This window comes from Leptodactylus fuscus, chromosome 7, assembly GCF_031893055.1.
Source record: "Leptodactylus fuscus isolate aLepFus1 chromosome 7, aLepFus1.hap2, whole genome shotgun sequence".
Lineage (NCBI taxonomy): Eukaryota > Metazoa > Chordata > Amphibia > Anura > Leptodactylidae > Leptodactylus > Leptodactylus fuscus.
Window position 1 is genome coordinate 114,916,546 of NC_134271.1, and position 20,207 is coordinate 114,936,752.

Genomic DNA, 20,207 nt, shown 5'->3' on the forward strand with positions numbered 1-20,207 from the left:
CATGTTGTTCTCCTATGGCAATGAAGCATTACTAGGATTCTTCCTATATAGATCAAGAAATATTTCTGGAATAATTAACCCCTACTATAAATACAAGATATCACCAAGAAGTCCCAGGCCTGTATTAAAGCACAAGGCAGCAAACCAAGTGCTTTTATACAGGTCACAGAACTGCAAAGTGACTTTGCCATCCTTAAAGTGCCTTTTTTTTTACTATTGTGGCATGGGGTATATGATGAATATTTTTTAACTAAGCATTGCCAGTGAGTGTCTGCCCCATAAACCCATACTCAATGCAGTAGCTAGAGCTGTAACATTTCCCAAGTGGGAGCTGGTCACTTCAAATGGTTGTATCTTCCTTTGCCACCTAAAGTGGTATTGGTATCATATGAAAGCTCAGATTCTTAGTGTACATATGCTACCCAGATGGCAGCTCTAATTATTAAAAAACAGAGATATTGCTAGTTATAAACACAGTCAGGCTAGGTTCACACCTGCGCCCGGTCTCCGTTTGTAGATTTCGTCCCTGAATCCGCTTGAATAATGGAAGCAGGACTTTTCTTTCCTCGTTTTTCTGGAGGAAACCCGGCAGACCCCATTGTAGTCTATTGAGGTTGTGGGTTTCCACGTGTAACTGCTTTTTAAGCAGACCTAAAGAACGGAAACCCCAACGCAGTGTCAGTAATGTGATTTTTATATGTAGTATGAACTTCTTTATATAAAGTTGAAATTCCTGACTAGTGATATCTCTGCTTTTCCACTTTTCTCGGTGGTATAAAACTGGAGATACTGGTATTTAAAGTGACACCCCCTTTCCTTTGCCAAATGCTATGGATCTACATACTGGCAATACAAATGTAAAAGGAAAAGGTGGAAGGCCACTTTAACAGTTAAGGGGTGCATGATTTCGTATAATAAGCACATTCGTTACTACATAACCTTACTTTGAAGAGGACAACAGGAGAGATAAGCGGTGCCTTGTACAGCTCCGCTCATCAATATATTATGGAAAAGTTCTATTGACATGTATTCTATTGAAATACTGACATTACACACTTTCTGTATTTCAGATGAACGTGAAGCCGTGCAAAAGAAGACGTTTACAAAATGGGTGAACTCACATCTGGCATTTGTGAGCTGTCGTATATCTGATCTCTATTTGGACCTAAGGGATGGAAGAATGCTATTAAAACTTCTAGAGGTGCTTTCCGGAGAACAGCTGGTGAGCAGGACAGACATTGCCTTGTATTAACCGATAAACCTGAGGAGGACGTCACAAATGACACCGGAGCGTAAATCAGCTTATGCCAAAAATAAAAAGGGGCAGAACAACCATAGGTCTAATACATTATAGCTTTCATAAATAGATGGGGTTCAAACAAAGAGAACGTGTTTAAAAACACTTAAAATCACCCTAATAACTCTGATCCTAATAGAGTCAAAGGAAACCCTCCAATGATGTATACAGTATCTAAAATACCATCATCGAATAAGACATTTTTTATTACACAGAAAGCTCGTACAAGCGATAGGTTAATGGAGTCAGAGCAAGATATTACATACAAGTCGCTCTATTGTATATATGACATTTTGTAACTAGAGTAGCTCCCACTACCGACCATCATCCATGGGTCTAGGAACAGAGTTGTCAGACCTTACAGTATATGACTCCCTATGTAGAAACAACTGCTTCTATGAAGTCCAGAAATGCCTTTATTCCATGGCAGAGCATTAATAGGACTGATCTTCAGGATAGAGAGATCAGGCACATTGAATTTCAGTACCTCCTTGCAGACAAGTCATCACCAGAGGTGTCTGGCAGGAGCTTACAAGTTGTGTAATATAATATAATACAGAATATAATATAATATAGAACCATACTGGGGGAGAGTTATGAAGACTGGCGTTATCATTGGGAGCACCTCTGCCGAGACGCACACACTGATCACTAGTACGAGGATCCCCGAACCCCTATTCCTCCTCACTGTGGTTGCCTAGTATGAATAGAGCTGAGGTCTGAGCATGGATGGAGCTATGGATACTATGGATGGATCTATGGGGCTGATGGAGATAGCTGATAGTACAGTGCTCCGTTGTTTCCCTCAGTCCCATAGACATTGGATAGAGTAGCAATGTATGTGCTTGACCTCAGCCCCACTTAAATTTCCCCTGACTTCAATCGTCCAGTGGTAAAAGAGCAATATATGTCTGGAATAAAGGATTCCTGATATAGTTATCAGTAGGGGTCCCAGTAATGCTGCCCCCAGTAATCTGATATTTTTGCCTATTCTGTGGTCAGGTGATAAATGTCGATCATGGCACTACGTCTTTAACCTCAAATCTTCAGTGAAAATACTAAATTGTAGGAGATCTTTTTTAAGTATCATGTGAGATAGAAACATTTCCATGTTTTGATATTTGTAGTGGTAAAGTTAACCTGTATACTGTCTTATATAATGGGACTTTTATCCACATTTATGTTTTTCTTCAAGCCACGAAGGACTAAAGGAAGAATGAGAATCCACTGCTTAGAAAATGTAGACAAAGCCCTTCATTTTCTTAGAGAACAAAAAGTTCATCTTGAAAATATTGGTCCCCATGACATTGTTAATGGTAACCACAGACTAATACTCGGACTCATCTGGACCATTATATTGAGATTCCAGGTACGTTTTGTGCTGATTATCATTCCTTGTATTAGTGATATAATATTTGCGTGAACAGGGTTTCCTATAAAGAATATTTCTCACCTATTTAGAGGATAGGGTATCAGGATTTAACCACTTATGCCCCACGGATTCTGAGAACACTATACCTGTCAGTCCCATAGAAGTGAATACAGCCGTGGTCACTTATGTGTATTTCTTCTCTATTCATGCTATTCTCTATTGGTGATCCCTATTCTTCTGATCAGTGGTTAGACCCTCTATGATCTTACGTTTATCATATATATCTTATGGATATATGATAAATGTAAGATCATAGAGCAGTGGTTCTTAACCGGGGTTGGATCAAATCCTAGGCCATATGCACGGTTCATTTTGTGTACCAGTAAAAAAACATATACCTATGTCTTGAATTTTGAAAAAAATTATATTTGATTTATCACTAAAGAAGGGGTCGGTGAATGTGCATATGAAACTGGTGGGTTCGGTACCTCAAACAAGGTTAAGAACTAGAGATGAGCGAACACTAAAATGTTCGAGGTTCGAAATTCGAATCGAACAGCCGCTCACTGTTCGTGTGTTCGAATGGGTTTCGAACCCCATTATAGTCTATGGGGAACATATACTCGTTAAGGGGGAAACCCAAATCCGTGTCTGGAGGGTCACCAAGTCCACTATGACACCACAGGAAATGATGCCAACACCTCTGGAATGACACTGGGACAGCAGGGGAAGCATGTCTGGGGGCATCTAACACACCAAAGACCCTCTATTACCCCAACATCACAGCCTAACAACTACACACTTTACACACTCAATACCACCTCTCTGACAGTAGGAAAACACCTTGAAACATGTATATTTGGCACTTGCAGTGAGGAGAGCTTGTCACCAGCAGTGAATTTGGCCCTTGTAGTAAGTTGAGGTTGGCACCAACATTTGTTTTGAAAATCAGGGTGGATTGAGCCTCTAACCAGCAGAGTTTGGGCAAATTCATGGTGGAGGGAGCCTCTAAAAACCCCAGTTTGGACCAATTCATGGTGGAGGGAGCCTCTAAAAACCCCAGTTTGGACCAATTCATGCTGGAGGGAGCCTCTAAACAGCCCAGTTTGGGCAAATTCATGGTGGAGGGAGCCTCTAAAAACCCCAGTTTGGACCAATTCATGGTGGAGGGAGCCTCTAAAAACCCCAGTTTGGACCAATTCATGGTGGAGGGAGCCTCTAAAAAACCCAGTTTGGACCAATTCATGGTGGAGGGAGCCTCTAACCAGCCCAGTTTGGACCAATTCATGGTGGAGGGAGCCTCTAAAAACCCCAGTTTGGACCAATTCATGGTGGAGGGAGCCTCTAAACAGCCCAGTTTGGACCAATTCATGGTGGAGGGAGCCTCTAAAAACCCCAATTTGGACCAATTCATGGTGGAGGGAGCCTCTAAACAGCCCAGTTTGGACCAATTCATGGTGGAGGGAGCCTCTAACCAGCCCAGTTTGGGCAAATTCATGGTGGAGGGAGCCTCTAAAACCCCCAATTTGGACCAATTCATGGTGGAGGGAGCCTCTAAACAGCCCAGTTTTGGCAAATTCATGGTGGAGGGAGCCTCTAAAAACCCCAGTTTGGACCAATTCATGGTGGAGGGAGCCTCTAACCAGCCCAGTTTGGGCAAATTCATGGTGGAGGGAGCCTCTAACCAGCAGAGTTGTGGGAAAGCAGGGTGGAGGGAGCCTCTAACCAGCAGAGTTGGTGGAAATCAGGGTGGAGGGAGCCTCTAACCAGCAGAGTTGGGGGAAATCATGTTGGAGGGAGCCTAGTATTAGCAGAATTGTGCAACGCTTATGGTGGATGAGTATGAGGATGCGGAGGAATTGGAGAGGTTGAGTACAGACATGGAGTTTCATGTTGGGGTGCTTTACACAGGTGGGCACAAAAATGAAGGCTCTATCCAGTGGTGGTTCATTTTTATCAAAGTGAGCCGGTCGGCACTCTCAGCTGACAGACGGGTGCGCTTGTCAGTGATGATGCCACCGGCTGCACTGAACACCCTCTCAGATAGGACGCTGGCGGCAGGACAGGACAGCACCTCCAAGGCATATAGGGCAAGTTCAAGCCACAGGTCCAACTTCGACACCCAATACGTGTAGGGCGCAGAGGGGTCGGAGAGGACAGGGCTGTGGTCGGAAAGGTATTCCCGCAACATGCGCCTATACTTCTCACGCCTGGTGACACTAGGACCCTCTGTGGCGGCACTTTGGCGAGGGGGTGCCATCAAGGTGTCCCAGACCTTAGACAGTGTGCCCCTCGTTTGTGTGGACCGGTGAGAACTTGGTCGCCTACTGGAGGAACTGTCCTCCCTGCCGCCAACGTCACATGCTGGAAACATCTCCATCATATTCTGCACCAATTGCCTGTGGCAAGCATTGATGCGATTGGCCCTCCCCTCTACCGGAATAAAAGACGAGATGTTGTTTTTATACCGGGGGTCAAGGATAGCAAAGATCCAGTACTGGTTGTCCTCCATGATTTTGACAATACGCTTGTCGGTTGTAAAGCACCCCAACATGAACTCAGCCATGTCTGCCACAGTGTTAGTTGGCATGACTCCTCTGGCCCCACCGGAAAGTTCAATCTCCATTTCCTCCTCATCCTCCATGTCTACCCATCCGCGCTGCAACAATGGGACGATTCGAAGTTGCCCGGAAGCCTCCTGTATCACCATCACATCATCGGACAACTCTTCTTCCTCCTCCTCCTCCTCCTCCTCCTCCTCCTCCTCCTCCATTAAACGCGATGAAGCGGACAGATGTGTGGACCTACTCTCCAGCTGTGACGGATCGGATGCTATCCCTGACTCCTCTGTCTTCCTAACTACATCATGGAAGGCGGATTTGCATATTCTTCCCATAGTTCCTTGCAAAGTGGAGTGCTAAAGGCTTAACAAGTCTCCACACACCTATATGGTGGTCTCTCCCTAAGGAGTGACAATATCCCCCGAACCCTGTCTAAGCCTCTCACCTCTACCAGGTTATAGTCCTCTCTACATCGGGCTGATGAGATCCAACCAGATCGAAACAGCTGTCCTCGATTGAGAGACTATAACCTGGTAATAATCCCAGCGTCATTGCTAAACAAAGGCCTCTTGGAAGGTCGGGCATGAGGCTAAAGGGAGCAGCCATTATTGGGTTATTTCACTGGAATCCTGTCTTAAGACAGGCTTGCACATTCCAGTGAGCGCCCTCTATTGGTTTGCAACAATGAGGCAGCAACTGTCTTCCTAATTACATCATGGAAGGCGGATTTGCATATTCTTCCCATAGTTCCTTGCAAAGTGGAGTGCTAAAGGCTTAACAAGTCTCCACACACCTATATGGTGGTCTCTCCCTAAGGAGTGACAATATCCCCCGAACCCTGTCTAAGCCTCTCACCTCTACCAGGTTATAGTCCTCTCTACATCAGGCTGATGAGATCCAACCAGATCGAAACAGCTGTCCTCGATTGAGAGACTATAACCTGGTAATAATCCCAGCGTCATTGCTAAACAAAGGCCTCTTGGAAGGTCGGGCATGAGGCTAAAGGGAGCAGCCATTATTGGGTTATTTCACTGGAATCCTGTCTTAAGACAGGCTTGCACATTCCAGTGAGCGCCCTCTATTGGTTTGCAACAATGAGGCAGCAACTGTCTTCCTAATTACATCATGGAAGGCGGATTTGCATATTCTTCCCATAGTTCCTTGCAAAGTGGAGTGCTAAAGGCTTAACAAGTCTCCACACACCTATATGGTGGTCTCTCCCTAAGGAGTGACAATATCCCCCGTCCTCTGTGTGATCTGAGTTATCCCTGATGTCAATCAGGGATTCTCTCAGAACACACAAGAGCGGGATTGTAAGGCTCACCATCGCATCCTCAGAGCTCACCCTCCTTGTGGACTCCTCAAACACCCATAGGATGTCACAAAGGTCTCTCATCCATGGCCACTCATGGATGAGAAACTGAGGCAGCTGACTTTGTGGCACTCTAGGGTTTTGTAGCTGGTATTCCATCAAAGGTCTCTGCTGCTCAACCACTCTATTCAACATCTGAAACGTTGAGTTCCAGCGTGTGGGGACGTCGCACAAAAGCCGGTGTTGTGGCACATGCAGGCGTTGCTGGAGAGATTTTAAGCTAGCAGCGGCTACTGTCGACTTGCGAAAGTGGGCGCACATGCGCCGCACTTTCACCAGTAGCTCTGGAACATTGGGGTAGCTCTTTAGGAAACGTTGCACCACTAGGTTGAAGACGTGGGCCAGGCATGGAACATGTTGGAGTCTGGCAAGCTCCAGAGCTGCTACCAGGTTCCGGCCGTTATCACAAACGACCATGCCTGGGCCCAGGTGCAGCGGCTCAAACCATATTGCTGTCTCATCGAGGAGGGCATCCCTCACCTCGGAGGCAGTGTGCTGTCTGTCCCCCAAGCTGATCAGCTTCAGCACAGCCTGCTGACGTCTACCAACGCCAGTGCTGCAACGTTTCCAACTCGTAGCTGGGGTCAATCTAACAGCGGAGGAGGAGGCGGTGGCGGAGGAGGAGGCGGTGGCGGAGGAGGAGGCGGTAGAGGAGGAGGAGGAGGGGGGTGTTCTTCTCGTGTCCCTGCCAGGAATGTTAGGCGGGGAGACGAGGTACACCGGGCCAGTTTGGGAAGCAGTCCCAGCCTCAACTACATTCACCCAGTGTGCCGTCAGTGAAATGTAGCGTCCCTGTCCGCATGCACTTGTCCACGCGTCGGTGGTCAAGTGGACCTTTGTGCAAAGCGCGGAACTAAGGGCCCGCCTGATGTTGAGTGACACGTGCTGGTGCAAGGCGGGGACGGCACACCGGGAGAAGTAGTGACGGCTAGGGACGGCATAGCGAGGTGCCGCAGTTGCCATCAGGTCCAGGAAGGCGGGAGTTTCAACAAGCCGGAACGCCAACATCTCCTGGGCCAGCAGTTTAGCGATGTTGGCGTTCAAGGCTTGCGCGTGTGGGTGGTTAGCAGTGTATTTCTGCCGCCGCTCCAATGTCTGAGAGATGGTGGGTTGTTGTAAAGAAGCGCCTGATGGTGCCTTTGATGGTGCAGGAGAAGGAGATAAGACAGGAACAGGGGAGGATGAGGGAGAAGTCAACAAAGTGGCGGAGGCAGATGAAGTGGTGTCCTGGCTCGTCCTCTGGAGTGCATCGCCAGCACAGTCAGCAGTGGCAGTGGCAGAGGCAGAGGCAGTGGCAGAGGCAGTGGCAGTGGCGTGAACGGCAGGCGGCCTTTGTCCTGCCGTTGCTGCCTGCCACTGATTCCAGTGCTTGGATTCCAAATGACGGCGCATTGAAGTGGTGGACAGGTTGCTCTTCTCAGAGCCCCTAATCAATTTCGAGAGGCAAATTGTGCAGACAACACTATATCTGTCCTCGGCGCATTCCTTGAAAAAACTCCACACCTTCGAGAAACGTGCCCTCGAGGTGGGAGTTTTTCGGGGCTGGGTACGAACTGGAACATCTTGGGAGATTCCGGGTGTGGCCTGGCTTCGCCTAAGCTGCTGACCTCTGCCTCTGCCTCTAGCTACCCTTTTTGGTGCTGCACTTGCCTCAACATCCACACTACTTTCCCCGCTTGACATCCCCCCTGTCCAGGTCGGGTCAGTGTCCTCATCATCCACCACTTCCTCTTCCAACTCCTGTCTCATCTCCTCCTCCCGCACAATGCGCCGGTCAACTGGATGCCCTGACGGCAACTGCGTCACATCATCGTCGATGAGGGTGGGTTGCTGGTCATCCACCACCAAATCGAACGGAGATGGAGGAGACTCTAGTGTTTGAGCATCTGGACACAGATGCTCCTCTGTTAGGTTCGTGGAATCGTGACGTGGAGAGGCAGGTTGAGGGACAATGAAAGGAGCGGAGAACAGCTCTGGGGAGCAGGGACAGTTGGGGTTATTGTTCTGTGAAGCTTGGGAATTTTGGGAGGAAGGAGGACAAGACTGTTGGGTAATAGGAGGAGAGGAGGCAGAGTCTGACTGGCTGCTGGACAATGTGCTGTAAGCGTTCTCTGACAGCCATTGCAAGACCTGTTCCTGGTTCTCGGGCCTACTAAGGTTTGTACCCTGCAGTTTAGTTAATGTGGCAAGCAACCCTGGCACTGTGGAGTGGCGCAATGCTTGCTGCCCCACAGGAGTAGGCACGGGACGCCCTGTGGCTTCACTGCTACCTTGCTCCCCAGAACCATTCCCCCGACCTCGCCCACGGCCTCGTCCACGTTCCTTTCCGGGAGCCTTGCGCATTTTGAATTCCCAGTTAGAAATTGGCACTATATACCAGTAGCAAAAATTGTGGGTGCACGTAACCCCAATATATTCTTTGAATTCCCAGTCAGACAATGGCACTATATACCAGTAGCAAGAAATGAGGGTATTTATAACCCCAATATATTCTTTGAATTCCCAGTCAGAAACTGGCACTATATGGCAGTAGCAAGAAATGAGGGTATTTATAACCCCAATATATTCTTTGAATTCCCAGTCAGACAATGGCACTGTATACCAGTAGTAAAAATTGTGGGTGCACGTAACCCCAATATATTCTTTGAATTACCAGTCAGAAACTGGCACTATATGGCAGTAGCAAGAAATGAGGGTATTTGTAACCCCAATATATTCTTTGAATTCCCAGTCAGAAACTGGCACTGCATACCAGTAGTAAAAATTGTGGGTGCACGTAACCCCAATATATTCTTTGAATTCCCAGTCAGACAATGGCACTATATACCAGTAGCAAGAAATGAGGGTATTTATAACCCCAATATATTCTTTGAATTCCCAGTCAGAAACTGGCACTATATGGCAGTAGCAAGAAATGAGGGTATTTATAACCCCAATATATTCTTTGAATTCCCAGTCAGACAATGGCACTGTATACCAGTAGTAAAAATTGTGGGTGCACGTAACCCCAATATATTCTTTGAATTACCAGTCAGAAACTGGCACTATATGGCAGTAGCAAGAAATGAGGGTATTTGTAACCCCAATATATTCTTTGAATTCCCAGTCAGAAACTGGCACTGTATACCAGTAGTAAAAATTGTGGGTGCACGTAACCCCAATATATTCTTTGAATTCCCAGTCAGACAATGGCACTATATACCAGTAGCAAGAAATGAGGGTATTTATAACCCCAATATATTCTTTGAATTACCAGTCAGAAACTGGCACTATATGGCAGTAGCAAGAAATGAGGGTATTTGTAACCCCAATATATTCTTTGAATTCCCAGTCAGAAACTGGCACTGTATACCAGTAGTAAAAATTGTGGGTGCACGTAACCCCAATATATTCTTTGAATTACCAGTCAGAAACTGGCACTATATGGCAGTAGCAAGAAATTAGGGTATTTGTAACCCCAATATATTCTTTGAATTCCCAGTCAGAAACTGGCACTGTATACCAGTAGTAAAAATTGTGGGTGCACGTAACCCCAATATATTCTTTGAATTCCCAGTCAGACAATGGCACTATATACCAGTAGCAAGAAATGAGGGTATTTATAACCCCAATATATTCTTTGAATTCCCAGTCAGACAATGGCACTGTATACCAGTAGTAAAAATTGTGGGTGCACGTAACCCCAATATATTCTTTGAATTACCAGTCAGAAACTGGCACTATATGGCAGTAGCAAGAAATGAGGGTATTTATAACCCCAATATATTCTTTGAATTCCCAGTCAGACAATGGCACTGTATACCAGTAGTAAAAATTGTGGGTGCACGTAACCCCAATATATTCTTTGAATTACCAGTCAGAAACTGGCACTATATGGCAGTAGCAAGAAATGAGGGTATTTGTAACCCCAATATATTCTTTGAATTCCCAGTCAGAAACTGGCACTGTATACCAGTAGTAAAAATTGTGGGTGCACGTAACCCCAATATATTCTTTGAATTCCCAGTCAGACAATGGCACTATATACCAGTAGCAAGAAATGAGGGTATTTATAACCCCAATATATTCTTTGAATTACCAGTCAGAAACTGGCACTATATGGCAGTAGCAAGAAATGAGGGTATTTATAACCCCAATATATTCTTTGAATTCCCAGTCAGAAACTGGCACTGTATACCAGTAGTAAAAATTGTGGGTGCACGTAACCCCAATATATTCTTTGAATTCCCAGTCAGACAATGGCACTATATGGCAGTAGCAAAAATAGTGGGTGTATATAGCCCCAATTCTATTGCTAGGGGACTTGCAGGGTATTTCTGGGGTGAAGGTGGGGGGGCACACCGTTGGAACGGGTATCGGGGGTATATATCGGGTATACGGGAATACACTGACAGTGTATTCCATTCAGGATCCTGGGAAAGCTGGGTTGCGGCGATTGAGCCCGTCAGTGCCACGTTACACTGACAAGCTTCTCCCTGGAATTTAGCTCTTATAAGAGCTGTTGGTTGTCTTCTCCTTCCTATCCTAGCCTGTCCCTGCCTACCCAGAATCTAAGCCCTAGCTAGCTGGACGGAAACCTCCGTCCTCGGTGAATTGCAAGCTCAGAATGACGCGAACCTGGGCGGCGCTGTTCTTTTAAATTAGAGGTCACATGTTTTCGGCAGCCAATGGGTTTTGCCTACTTTTCTCAACATCACCGGTGTCGTAGTTCCTGTCCCACCTACCCTGCGCTGTTATTGGAGCAAAAAAGGCGCCAGGGAAGGTGGGAGGGGAATCGAGTAATGGCGCACTTTACCACGCGGTGTTCGATTCGATTCGAACATGCCGAACAGCCTAATATCCGATCGAACATGAGTTCGATAGAACACTGTTCGCTCATCTCTATTAAGAACCACTGTCATAGAGGGTCCAACCATTAGATGATATGACATGATACTGACGCAGTTGTCTAATGATACAAGTAACCTATGCAATTGCTTACAATTCTGTCATTTAGATTCAAGGCATTATTGTGGAGACAAAAGACAGCGTGACGCTTTCTGCTAAAGACGCCTTACTGCTGTGGTGCCAGATGAAGACATCAGGGTGAGTATCAATATGGAGTATCTTTCGTATATACTTTGATACCTTAATATTTCAGTCCACTAGTTATAAATATGATAGCCAATGTGATTGAAACACATTTTGCATTTCTGATGCATTATTACTACTACTGGGTTTATTATATGTAATTCTGCCAAAGTAGATGTAAACTTGCAAAAAAAATCTTGAGAAAAGCTTAAGAGAACATAATAGTAGCTTAAAACATCCCTGACACAGAAAAAGAGAAATAGGAGCACAATTGGAAAGCTGCTTGCTGACTGTGACTAACATCTCATTAGCAATAATATAAGCAGTCAGATGTAGGTATTAGGGCTAGTTCACACGTGAGTATAAGGGGAGGTTTTTGACAGCGGATTTCGCGTCCAAAACCTCCCCTTATAATGGTGGTCTATGGAGACCGCCGGGCTTCTGTTCTCCGCTAGCGGCGAGCTGCTGCTAGCGGCGAAAAGAAAGGACATGTCCTTTCTTCAGGCGGAAGCCGCGCAGGCTCAGCCGCGCGGCTTCCGCCCCCGGCAGCTCCCTCCTATGTCGGCTCATTCATTTGAGCCGACAGCAGAGGGTTAAGCCGCGACAGCGATGGTCGCGGCGGGCGGGTTTTGACAAGAGAGAGACGTGGCTCGCCGCGTCTCTCTCTCTGTCAAAACCCGCGCGGGCAGTTCACGTGTGAACTAGCCCTTAGTGTACAGACTCCTCTTACACTTACTGTGAGCTGTGAGAAGTTGAACAATCCTCTATGTGGAGTGTACAGACAGGGAAAGCTGTGTGTAAAATGAGGCTGTGAAGAGAGGACTGCCCCCTCTCCATTCACTGTGATTATGTCTTGAGCCTTCTGGTTTCTAAAGACAGAATTTCCCTATTAACAGGAAGTATATTGCCAGTTTTTGAAATCACAGCATGTCCGCTGCGGATACTTTTCTGCAATGTGTGAATGGGATTAGCCAGAATCCCATCTACTTTGCAGGGACTGTAGAATGCCACATTTACACCTCAGAGTGTAAATGAAGGAGTATTTCTAACATCTGAACTGTTTATCTGGGTAATGAATGTCAATGACATAAAATATGTTTTTTGTAGTTATCCGAATGTCAATGTCACCAACTTTACATCCAGCTGGAAGGATGGATTGGCTTTCAATGCTCTCATCCACAAACACAGGTAAGATAATAAGATGTCCTTTATTTTCTTGTATAAGTTAGTGTTGAATATGTTGCAAAATCCATATGTGTGTTGTATGTGGATTTGTCACAGACTTGATACAAAATTCATCCTATGCATTGCAAATGGCGAAACGGAGGTGAAAATAGCACAAATTGACATGCTGCAGATTCAGACATTTGTTATATCTCTTCGAAATTTAAATGGATTTTCTGACAGCAAATCAGAAAATTTGCAGCACATCTGTTCTGTGTGGATACTCTCTTATAGAATTTACAGTGTATCAATTTTTTCCCCTGAAATAGGGCAATTGGCATGAGCCTCATAGGGTTTTATGCCTTCCCCTGGATCAACACTGTAGGGATTGTAGGGTTATAGGTTGGACTTGATGGACTAATGTCTTTATCCAACCTCATCTACTATGTAACTATGTATGAAGAACAAATTGGCCCATGAAGAGAACCCCTATATCTACGTACGTTGAATTTACGGCCAATCATGTAATATGGGAAATATCAAAAAGGGACCCCATCATTATGACATCCATATGCTGTAATAGGATATATGGACAGGCATTAGTCCATATTTACTAATGTGACACTAGGTTCACATCTGTATTCCAGCTTTCCGTTCTTTGGGTCCACTTGGGGACCAGAAAAATGGAAACCCAATCTGCTTAAATAGCAGTTTCCCGTGAAAACCCGCAGACTTATAAATTATAATGAGGTCCGCTGGGTTTCCACCCAGTTTCCACCCAAAAAATGCATTCCTCATTTTTCAAGCAAAATGGGGGACAGAATTCCTGAATGGAAAGCGAGCGCTGGTTTGAATCCAGCCTTAGATAGTATAAACGTAGACAGTCTGAAAAGCACAGTGACTGATGTTTTAGACTGTATAATCTAAGTCAATACCACTAAATACATTGGAAAACTTTGTACCAGAATTCTGGTGTGTGTTATTGCATCTGAAGCCACAATTGCTATTAATATAAATTACTTCCACCTAATTGGAAAAAGTGACTTAAAATTAGATGCTAAATTGTGTACCTACAATGATCCTATGCAAACAAATCCTTCCATTGTCTTTAAGAAACAACCCCTTTAATATGGTACCAACACTAGAACCAAATCTGCTGTAAGGTCCCTGATTTCTATTAATTTCCTTGAATATATAATGTTTATACTTCACACTAACTTGACATCCTTGTTATTTGGAACCTATCTTTCCTGGACATATATGAACAGGATGACAGTATGCTATAAAAAGAGGTATGCATTGTATATGCCAAGATTTTCCATGTTTCTTAGTTTCCTAGGCTATCAGAAACAAGGCAGGTTCAGGGATTAATAGCACAGCCCTGTAAAGTGTGCCATACTAATAGCTGTCATGTTTCCCCATCAGACCCGATCTGATCAACTACGATAAACTGAAGAAATCAAATGCAAAATATAACCTGGAAAATGCATTCACCGTGGCCGATAAACAGCTGGGGATAACACAACTTCTAGATCCAGAGGGTAAGTCACTTCTCTTGTTCTTTTGGGCACTGTTCTATATTAGTTCCCGGCCCATTCAATAACCACATGGGTACTGATGGTTTTGTAAAATTTTAGCATTTTAAAGGGTATAATGTTGTGTTTCCATACTTAGATTATGTAGCCTTATCCAATTGTGTAGGGTCATCTAATTCTTCCTTTATGGGAACATAGGCAATACCCTCAGGAGTGGCCCAAAGCCAAACCTCTTAGATGACACAGTACGTCCATAACAAATCCTCATTCAATGTTTCCTACAGTTTTGTAATTGTATAGTCTGTGTAACTCCTTTTTATAGCTAACTGTCCTGCTGTTTTTGATATAGATCAAGTCATTGTAGGATCTAGTCACCCGTGTATGGCCAGCCTTAACATGCTTGTTTCAGGAAATATTCTTATTTTTCATAGAGTAACAATTTCGGAGTAACTTTCTGTTGTGTTATTCCTCCTAAAATGTATGAATAAATTGCCAACTGGGTGTTAGAATTCCTCTTGTTAAAGGGGTGTGTTCCAGTTGCAGTCTGAGTCTGTCCAATTGGTTTTGACAGTATCATACTGTGTAGGGACACACCTCTTTGACAAAGTGAATGGTTATGACCAATTGTCAATTTATTCATAAAGTTCTTGAGGGAATAAGAGAGAAATGGCATAATTCATACTTATGGGGAAAAAATAGAGTTGCTTTCATGGGAGATACAAATATATACCAAGTCAGATGTATCAAGAGAGCCGATAGGTCCTCTATAAACTTAAAAAATTATGTTTTCCTTACCAAAAACCTTGTATAGTTACTATGTGTTTGAAAGCAAAGCAAAAGTGTAACCAAAAATTGGAGAACCATAAGCGAAATGATTTCCTTCCTATATTTGGATTATTGCCCCCACCATGCATAATGGAGCTACTTTTCTGGCTTACAAGACAAGTACAAGAAGTCGTCTCTGTATTACCTGGGGTTGTAGTAGCTGTCACTAATAAAGCTATCAGTGCCATCATATAATATTGTACAGCTTCAGTGTGTGATAAGTGGGAATTGGCTTGTGCCAATGAACCCATTGTAGAATTTACTTAGGAAATACCCTACTACTGTCAGTGTGAATAGCTATTGAGTGAGAGCAGGCGTCTGATCCGTCATTCCTCCCTGAGGGACCGATTAAACATTCCTCAGTTAATTAGGATTTTTATACAAGATTCATCTCACAAAAGTCTTTATTTTCTTGAAGGATTCACTAGTGTGCCAACCACTGTCCCAATCCCATATCCTTAGTTTACCTTGAGGTATTGTACATCCTTTTCTTCACAAAAGAATTGATGGCTCAATGCCAAGACGTATTTATTTGCATACCAATTCAGCTTCGCTCTCCTTCCCTTACCCTCTCACCGTCCTAACATATCTACCAATGCTTTTTAAGTCTGATGAAAGACCTCCATTGTGTTTTTTGGAATATCCATTTTATGTGTTCCATGTCAAACAAATTGTTTTCAACGTTTTGATGCAGATGTCTACACTGAAAATCCAGACGAGAAATCCATTATAACCTATGTGGTGGCATTTTATCATTATTTCTCCAAAATGAAGGCTTTGGCTGTGGAAGGCAAAAGAATTGGCAAGGTAAGACTTTAGTTTAGACTTTGAGTTATAAAGGGTTACACGTACCTATACGGTAGTAGAAACGGTGCTGTGTTCTGTGGAGTTGCTTATTTATTAATATCTGAATTTGTTGAGACTTATACAAGTTCAAGAATGGCCTTTCTTGAAAGAAAAAATATAACAAGTTCCTAGAACCTAGTATTTTGGGATTGGACACTAATCCAGAGATATATTGCTATTGCCATATTTGGAGATGGGAAGGATTTTTCCCCTAATGTGGGACAATTGGCATCCACCACTTAGGAAAAATACCCTCAGGAGTGGCCCAGAGCCAAACCTCTTAGATGACACAGTAGGTCCACTACTCACTGTCCATAACAAATCCTCATTCAATGTTTCCTATAGTTTTGGAATTGTATAGTCTGTGTAACTCCTTCTTATAGCTAACTGCCCTGCTGTTTTTGACATAGATCAATCATCACTCTGCTCCTGACTCTGTTGACTCTCTCTGAATGTTGCAGCAAGGAGAGGGAGTATATTGTCAACATCAGTATTTGGGCAAAGGAGGGGAAAGCTTGAAGTGCAGATTACATAGGCTGTAGATAGGGATGAAACCACACATAGTACTCTGAAGGGGAAGGGAGTAATTCCAGATATTGTGTATGAGTGTAAAGATAGAGGAGAGTGCCTATGATACAATTTATAAAAAAAACCATTTTATTAACCAACTAGGTTGTAAAGATTGTGTGTCATAAATATTATAGCCCCTCGTAAATGGTTTTATTTATTTATTTATTTTAATGTAGATTGTGAGCCCCACATAGAGCTCACAATCTACATTTTTATCCCTATCTGTATGTCTTTTTGAGTATGGGATGGAAATCCACACAAACACGGGGAGAACATACAAACTCCTTGCAGATGTTTTTTTGCCCTTGGCGGGATTCAAACCAAGGACTCCAGCACTGTAAGGCTGCAGTGCTAAACACTGAGCCACCGTGTGGCCCCTTAGCCCCTCGTAAATGTGTTACTTCAAGCAATGAAAATGTATACGTATGGAAGCAACTACTTGTAAATAGCCCATGTGGCTACTATAAAACCTGTAGCTAACATAAGCCAAGTATTGCTTCTGCCCCTCACTGAGTAAATGTAGCCTCGGCTCCTGGCAGCAACACAGACTCACTCACTGCCAATGGAGTCTATAATTATCTATGGAGCCTCGTGACTTTTTTGTTACTACAGTATATTTATCTGTCATCTTATACAATGGAGATACCATTATAATATGTTCCTATCAACTTTATCTACATCCCTTCCCAGATATTTCATTCAGTTTAAAGAGCACCCTTCTGACTGCACAGCAGTACTGACCTATTGCATACCCGCTGGATATCAGATTTATTACAAATACAATACAATTTTAAAAAATTAAATGGTAAATGTGGGTTGGCACATAGTGGGTATGATATATTAAAACTGGGGTATGGTATGATGCCCCGGTGTGAGATATGCCAAAATTATTATGATGCGTATGGATCATGTTAAGATGTCAGTGCTCCGGTATTTGAAATGTATACCTCCTAGGATTAGATTAAGATTGGCATGTAAATTGCCCATCTAAATATATTCCTTCCCCCCATAGAGTCTGTTCATTTAAATATATATATATGTGTTTGTCCTTTAGGTTCTGGATAGTGTTATGGACTCGGACAAGATGATATATGAATATGAAAGACTTACCTCCGATCTACTGACATGGATTGAACAAACCATCATCGCTCTTACAAACTGGAAGTTTGCCAATTCTTTGTTGGGCGTTCAACAGCAACTCCAGTCATTCAGTGCCTACAGAACCGTAGAGAAACCACCAAAGTAAGTTCACAGATAGCTAAGCTGATTATATCTACAACCAAACAATGGCTAGATGTCGTACAACACTGCACCAAATGGCACTGTGTATATAATTGGGAAATAAACCTAAACTCAATAATTCACAGATTTAAAGAAAAAGGTGAACTGGAGGTCCTGCTGTTCACTATACAGTCCAGAATGAGGGAGAATAAACAGAAGGTGTATGTACCTCGAGATGGCCAGCTTGTGTCCGACATCAATAGGGTAGGGCAAAATGTGGCTTTTATATCTTGCTATTGAAAATACTGATTTTGTGTTTTGTATATCTGGATGTCTATGGTTCAGTGTTCCCTGTGTAAGAGCACCACTTTGGTGTATACACCTGAAAAGCCCCCAGCCTACACAATACAAGATTGTATCCATAGATCTCCATTCACCCAAATGGAACACATCAGAAAGCTTATATACGGTGGGTCACCCCAAAATAAACACATCATGGAGAGTGAGCACATGCACTAGGTGGGCCAGCCACTTTTATACCAAACAAAGAAGTAGATCTGCACCCTACATGGCGGGTATGCTTCAAGTGATTTTACTACCATTCTCTTCTAAACCATTGTTCCCGTAGTGCAAGAAACATTGGAATCCTGTCTGAAAGCTCACAAAACCCCATTAAAGGTCAATGGGACTTGGCAGGATTGTCTGTCTTGGGATCAATTTGGTCTGTCGTACCTGTCATGCACCAAATCTGATAAAATGTCTCAACCCACCAGCCCATACAATAGGGTGGATCAATTCACCATCCATGTAATTTACAATCAAGTTTGTATCAGATTACTTTGCCCAATGCTGTTCTGTCTCCTTACTCACCATCTATGCCATGATGCTTTGTGGTGCAGCACGTTAGGTGGTGGTGGGGGTTAACTAGAGATGAGCGAGTGGTATTCGATCAAGTAGGTATTTGATTGAATACTACGGTATTCAAAATACTCATACTCTGTCGAATACCACGCGGTAAACGCCTTTTACGTTTACCGCATGGTATTCCACCGAGTACGAGTATTTTGTATATCGCAGTATTCAATCAAATACCTACTCGATCGAATACTACTCGCTCATCTCTAGTCTTAACTAAAAATGAAAATTCATAGTCCTGAACATTTCTGTTCCAACTCTAATGTGAACTGTAAGATGACCTATCTAGGAAAGATGTCAGCTGTCATGGTGTTTACACTCTGAAATCCAGGCATGGGGACGACTTGAAAAGGCAGAACATGAACGTGAGACGGCGCTAAGGAATGAGCTGATTCGACAGGAGAAGCTGGAACAGTTGGCCAAACGCTTAGATCGCAAAGCAGCAATGAGAGAGGCGTGGGTGGCTGAAAATCAGCATCTTATTTCTCAGGTACACGGTTTTAATCAAGAAGGGGATTTTAATACACAGATGTAGCTGACTTTAACTTGAATATGATAACTCACTGCACCGTGATAACTCACAACAAAACCCACTGATCTCATTTAACTAATCATTATAGTCATTATAGAAGGTATTAGTCCGTGTTGAAACTGAGTCCCCTGAATTGGATCTGGATCTTTAAGACCCCATGCATATGACTAAGCCTGGATTCACACCCGTTCTCATTGCCTGTTCAGGCATTCTGTCCATCATTCCACTTACAAAAAGTAGTGGCAGAAACCGGGCAGGTAACCATTTTTTTTTTAAGCAGATTAGGTTTCCATTTGAAGGGTGCCCAAGTGGACCCCACCAACAGAAACCCAAGTTCAAGTGTGAACCTAGTATAAGTGTACTTCCAATATGGGGCCCGAGTTTGCAGCGGAAATGCACTTGGATCAAACTCTGAGTTATGCATTCACATTTCTGGGGCTTCCAATCCATTCTGTTCTGATGACATGAAGAAAGATAGGACCTGCTCTGTAATTACCCATGTTAAAGACTTGTTATACCTATGAGACCTGCTCATCTTTCACATAATTCACAACTACGGACTGAATGAGGGCCCAAATTTCAACATTATCATTACAGTAATTGAACACTAAGCACTGAAGAATTTCCATTGAAAGGGGATAGGTCATTAATATCAGATCGGTGGCGGTCTGACACCCGGCACCCCCTCCGGTCAACTGAAGTGGCAGCAGTGTTCGGGTGAGCACTACTTCTTCTGCAAGGCTGTCCGAATGCTACGGCCTCTTCAGAAACCTTATGAGTCTGGGTGCCAGGTGTTGTACGTCCAGCGATCTGATATGGATCACTTATCCTAAGTATAGACCATCAGTTTCACATAGTTGCCAATAGTTAATCTGATAGATTTTCCCATTTGCTATAGCTTTGTTGCATCATTGCAGGATACTTAAA

The 20,207-nt window shown here is 43.7% G+C and overlaps 2 protein-coding genes across 3 annotated transcripts in view; one reads left to right on the plus strand and one right to left on the minus strand.

The window, feature by feature from the left end:
- The window catches only part of SRSF5 (serine and arginine rich splicing factor 5), a 95,019-nt gene extending 75,001 nt beyond the window's left edge, over window positions 1-20,018 (minus strand). Inside the window, exon 1 of the mRNA XM_075282845.1 lies at window positions 20,009-20,018. The gene's annotated coding sequence lies outside the window, so the exon portion shown is untranslated. The remainder of the gene's footprint in view (window positions 1-20,008) is intronic.
- The window catches only part of SPTB (spectrin beta, erythrocytic), a 67,331-nt gene that overhangs the window by 15,679 nt on the left and 31,445 nt on the right, over window positions 1-20,207 (plus strand). For both annotated transcript variants that reach the window (XM_075282842.1, XM_075282843.1), the window contains exons 3-11: window positions 1,071-1,222; window positions 2,493-2,666; window positions 11,599-11,687; window positions 12,780-12,860; window positions 14,262-14,377; window positions 15,891-16,003; window positions 17,667-17,854; window positions 17,980-18,097; window positions 19,080-19,238. In XM_075282842.1, coding sequence (XP_075138943.1) covers window positions 1,071-1,222; window positions 2,493-2,666; window positions 11,599-11,687; window positions 12,780-12,860; window positions 14,262-14,377; window positions 15,891-16,003; window positions 17,667-17,854; window positions 17,980-18,097; window positions 19,080-19,238 — 1,190 coding nt within the window. The remainder of the gene's footprint in view (window positions 1-1,070; window positions 1,223-2,492; window positions 2,667-11,598; window positions 11,688-12,779; window positions 12,861-14,261; window positions 14,378-15,890; window positions 16,004-17,666; window positions 17,855-17,979; window positions 18,098-19,079; window positions 19,239-20,207) is intronic.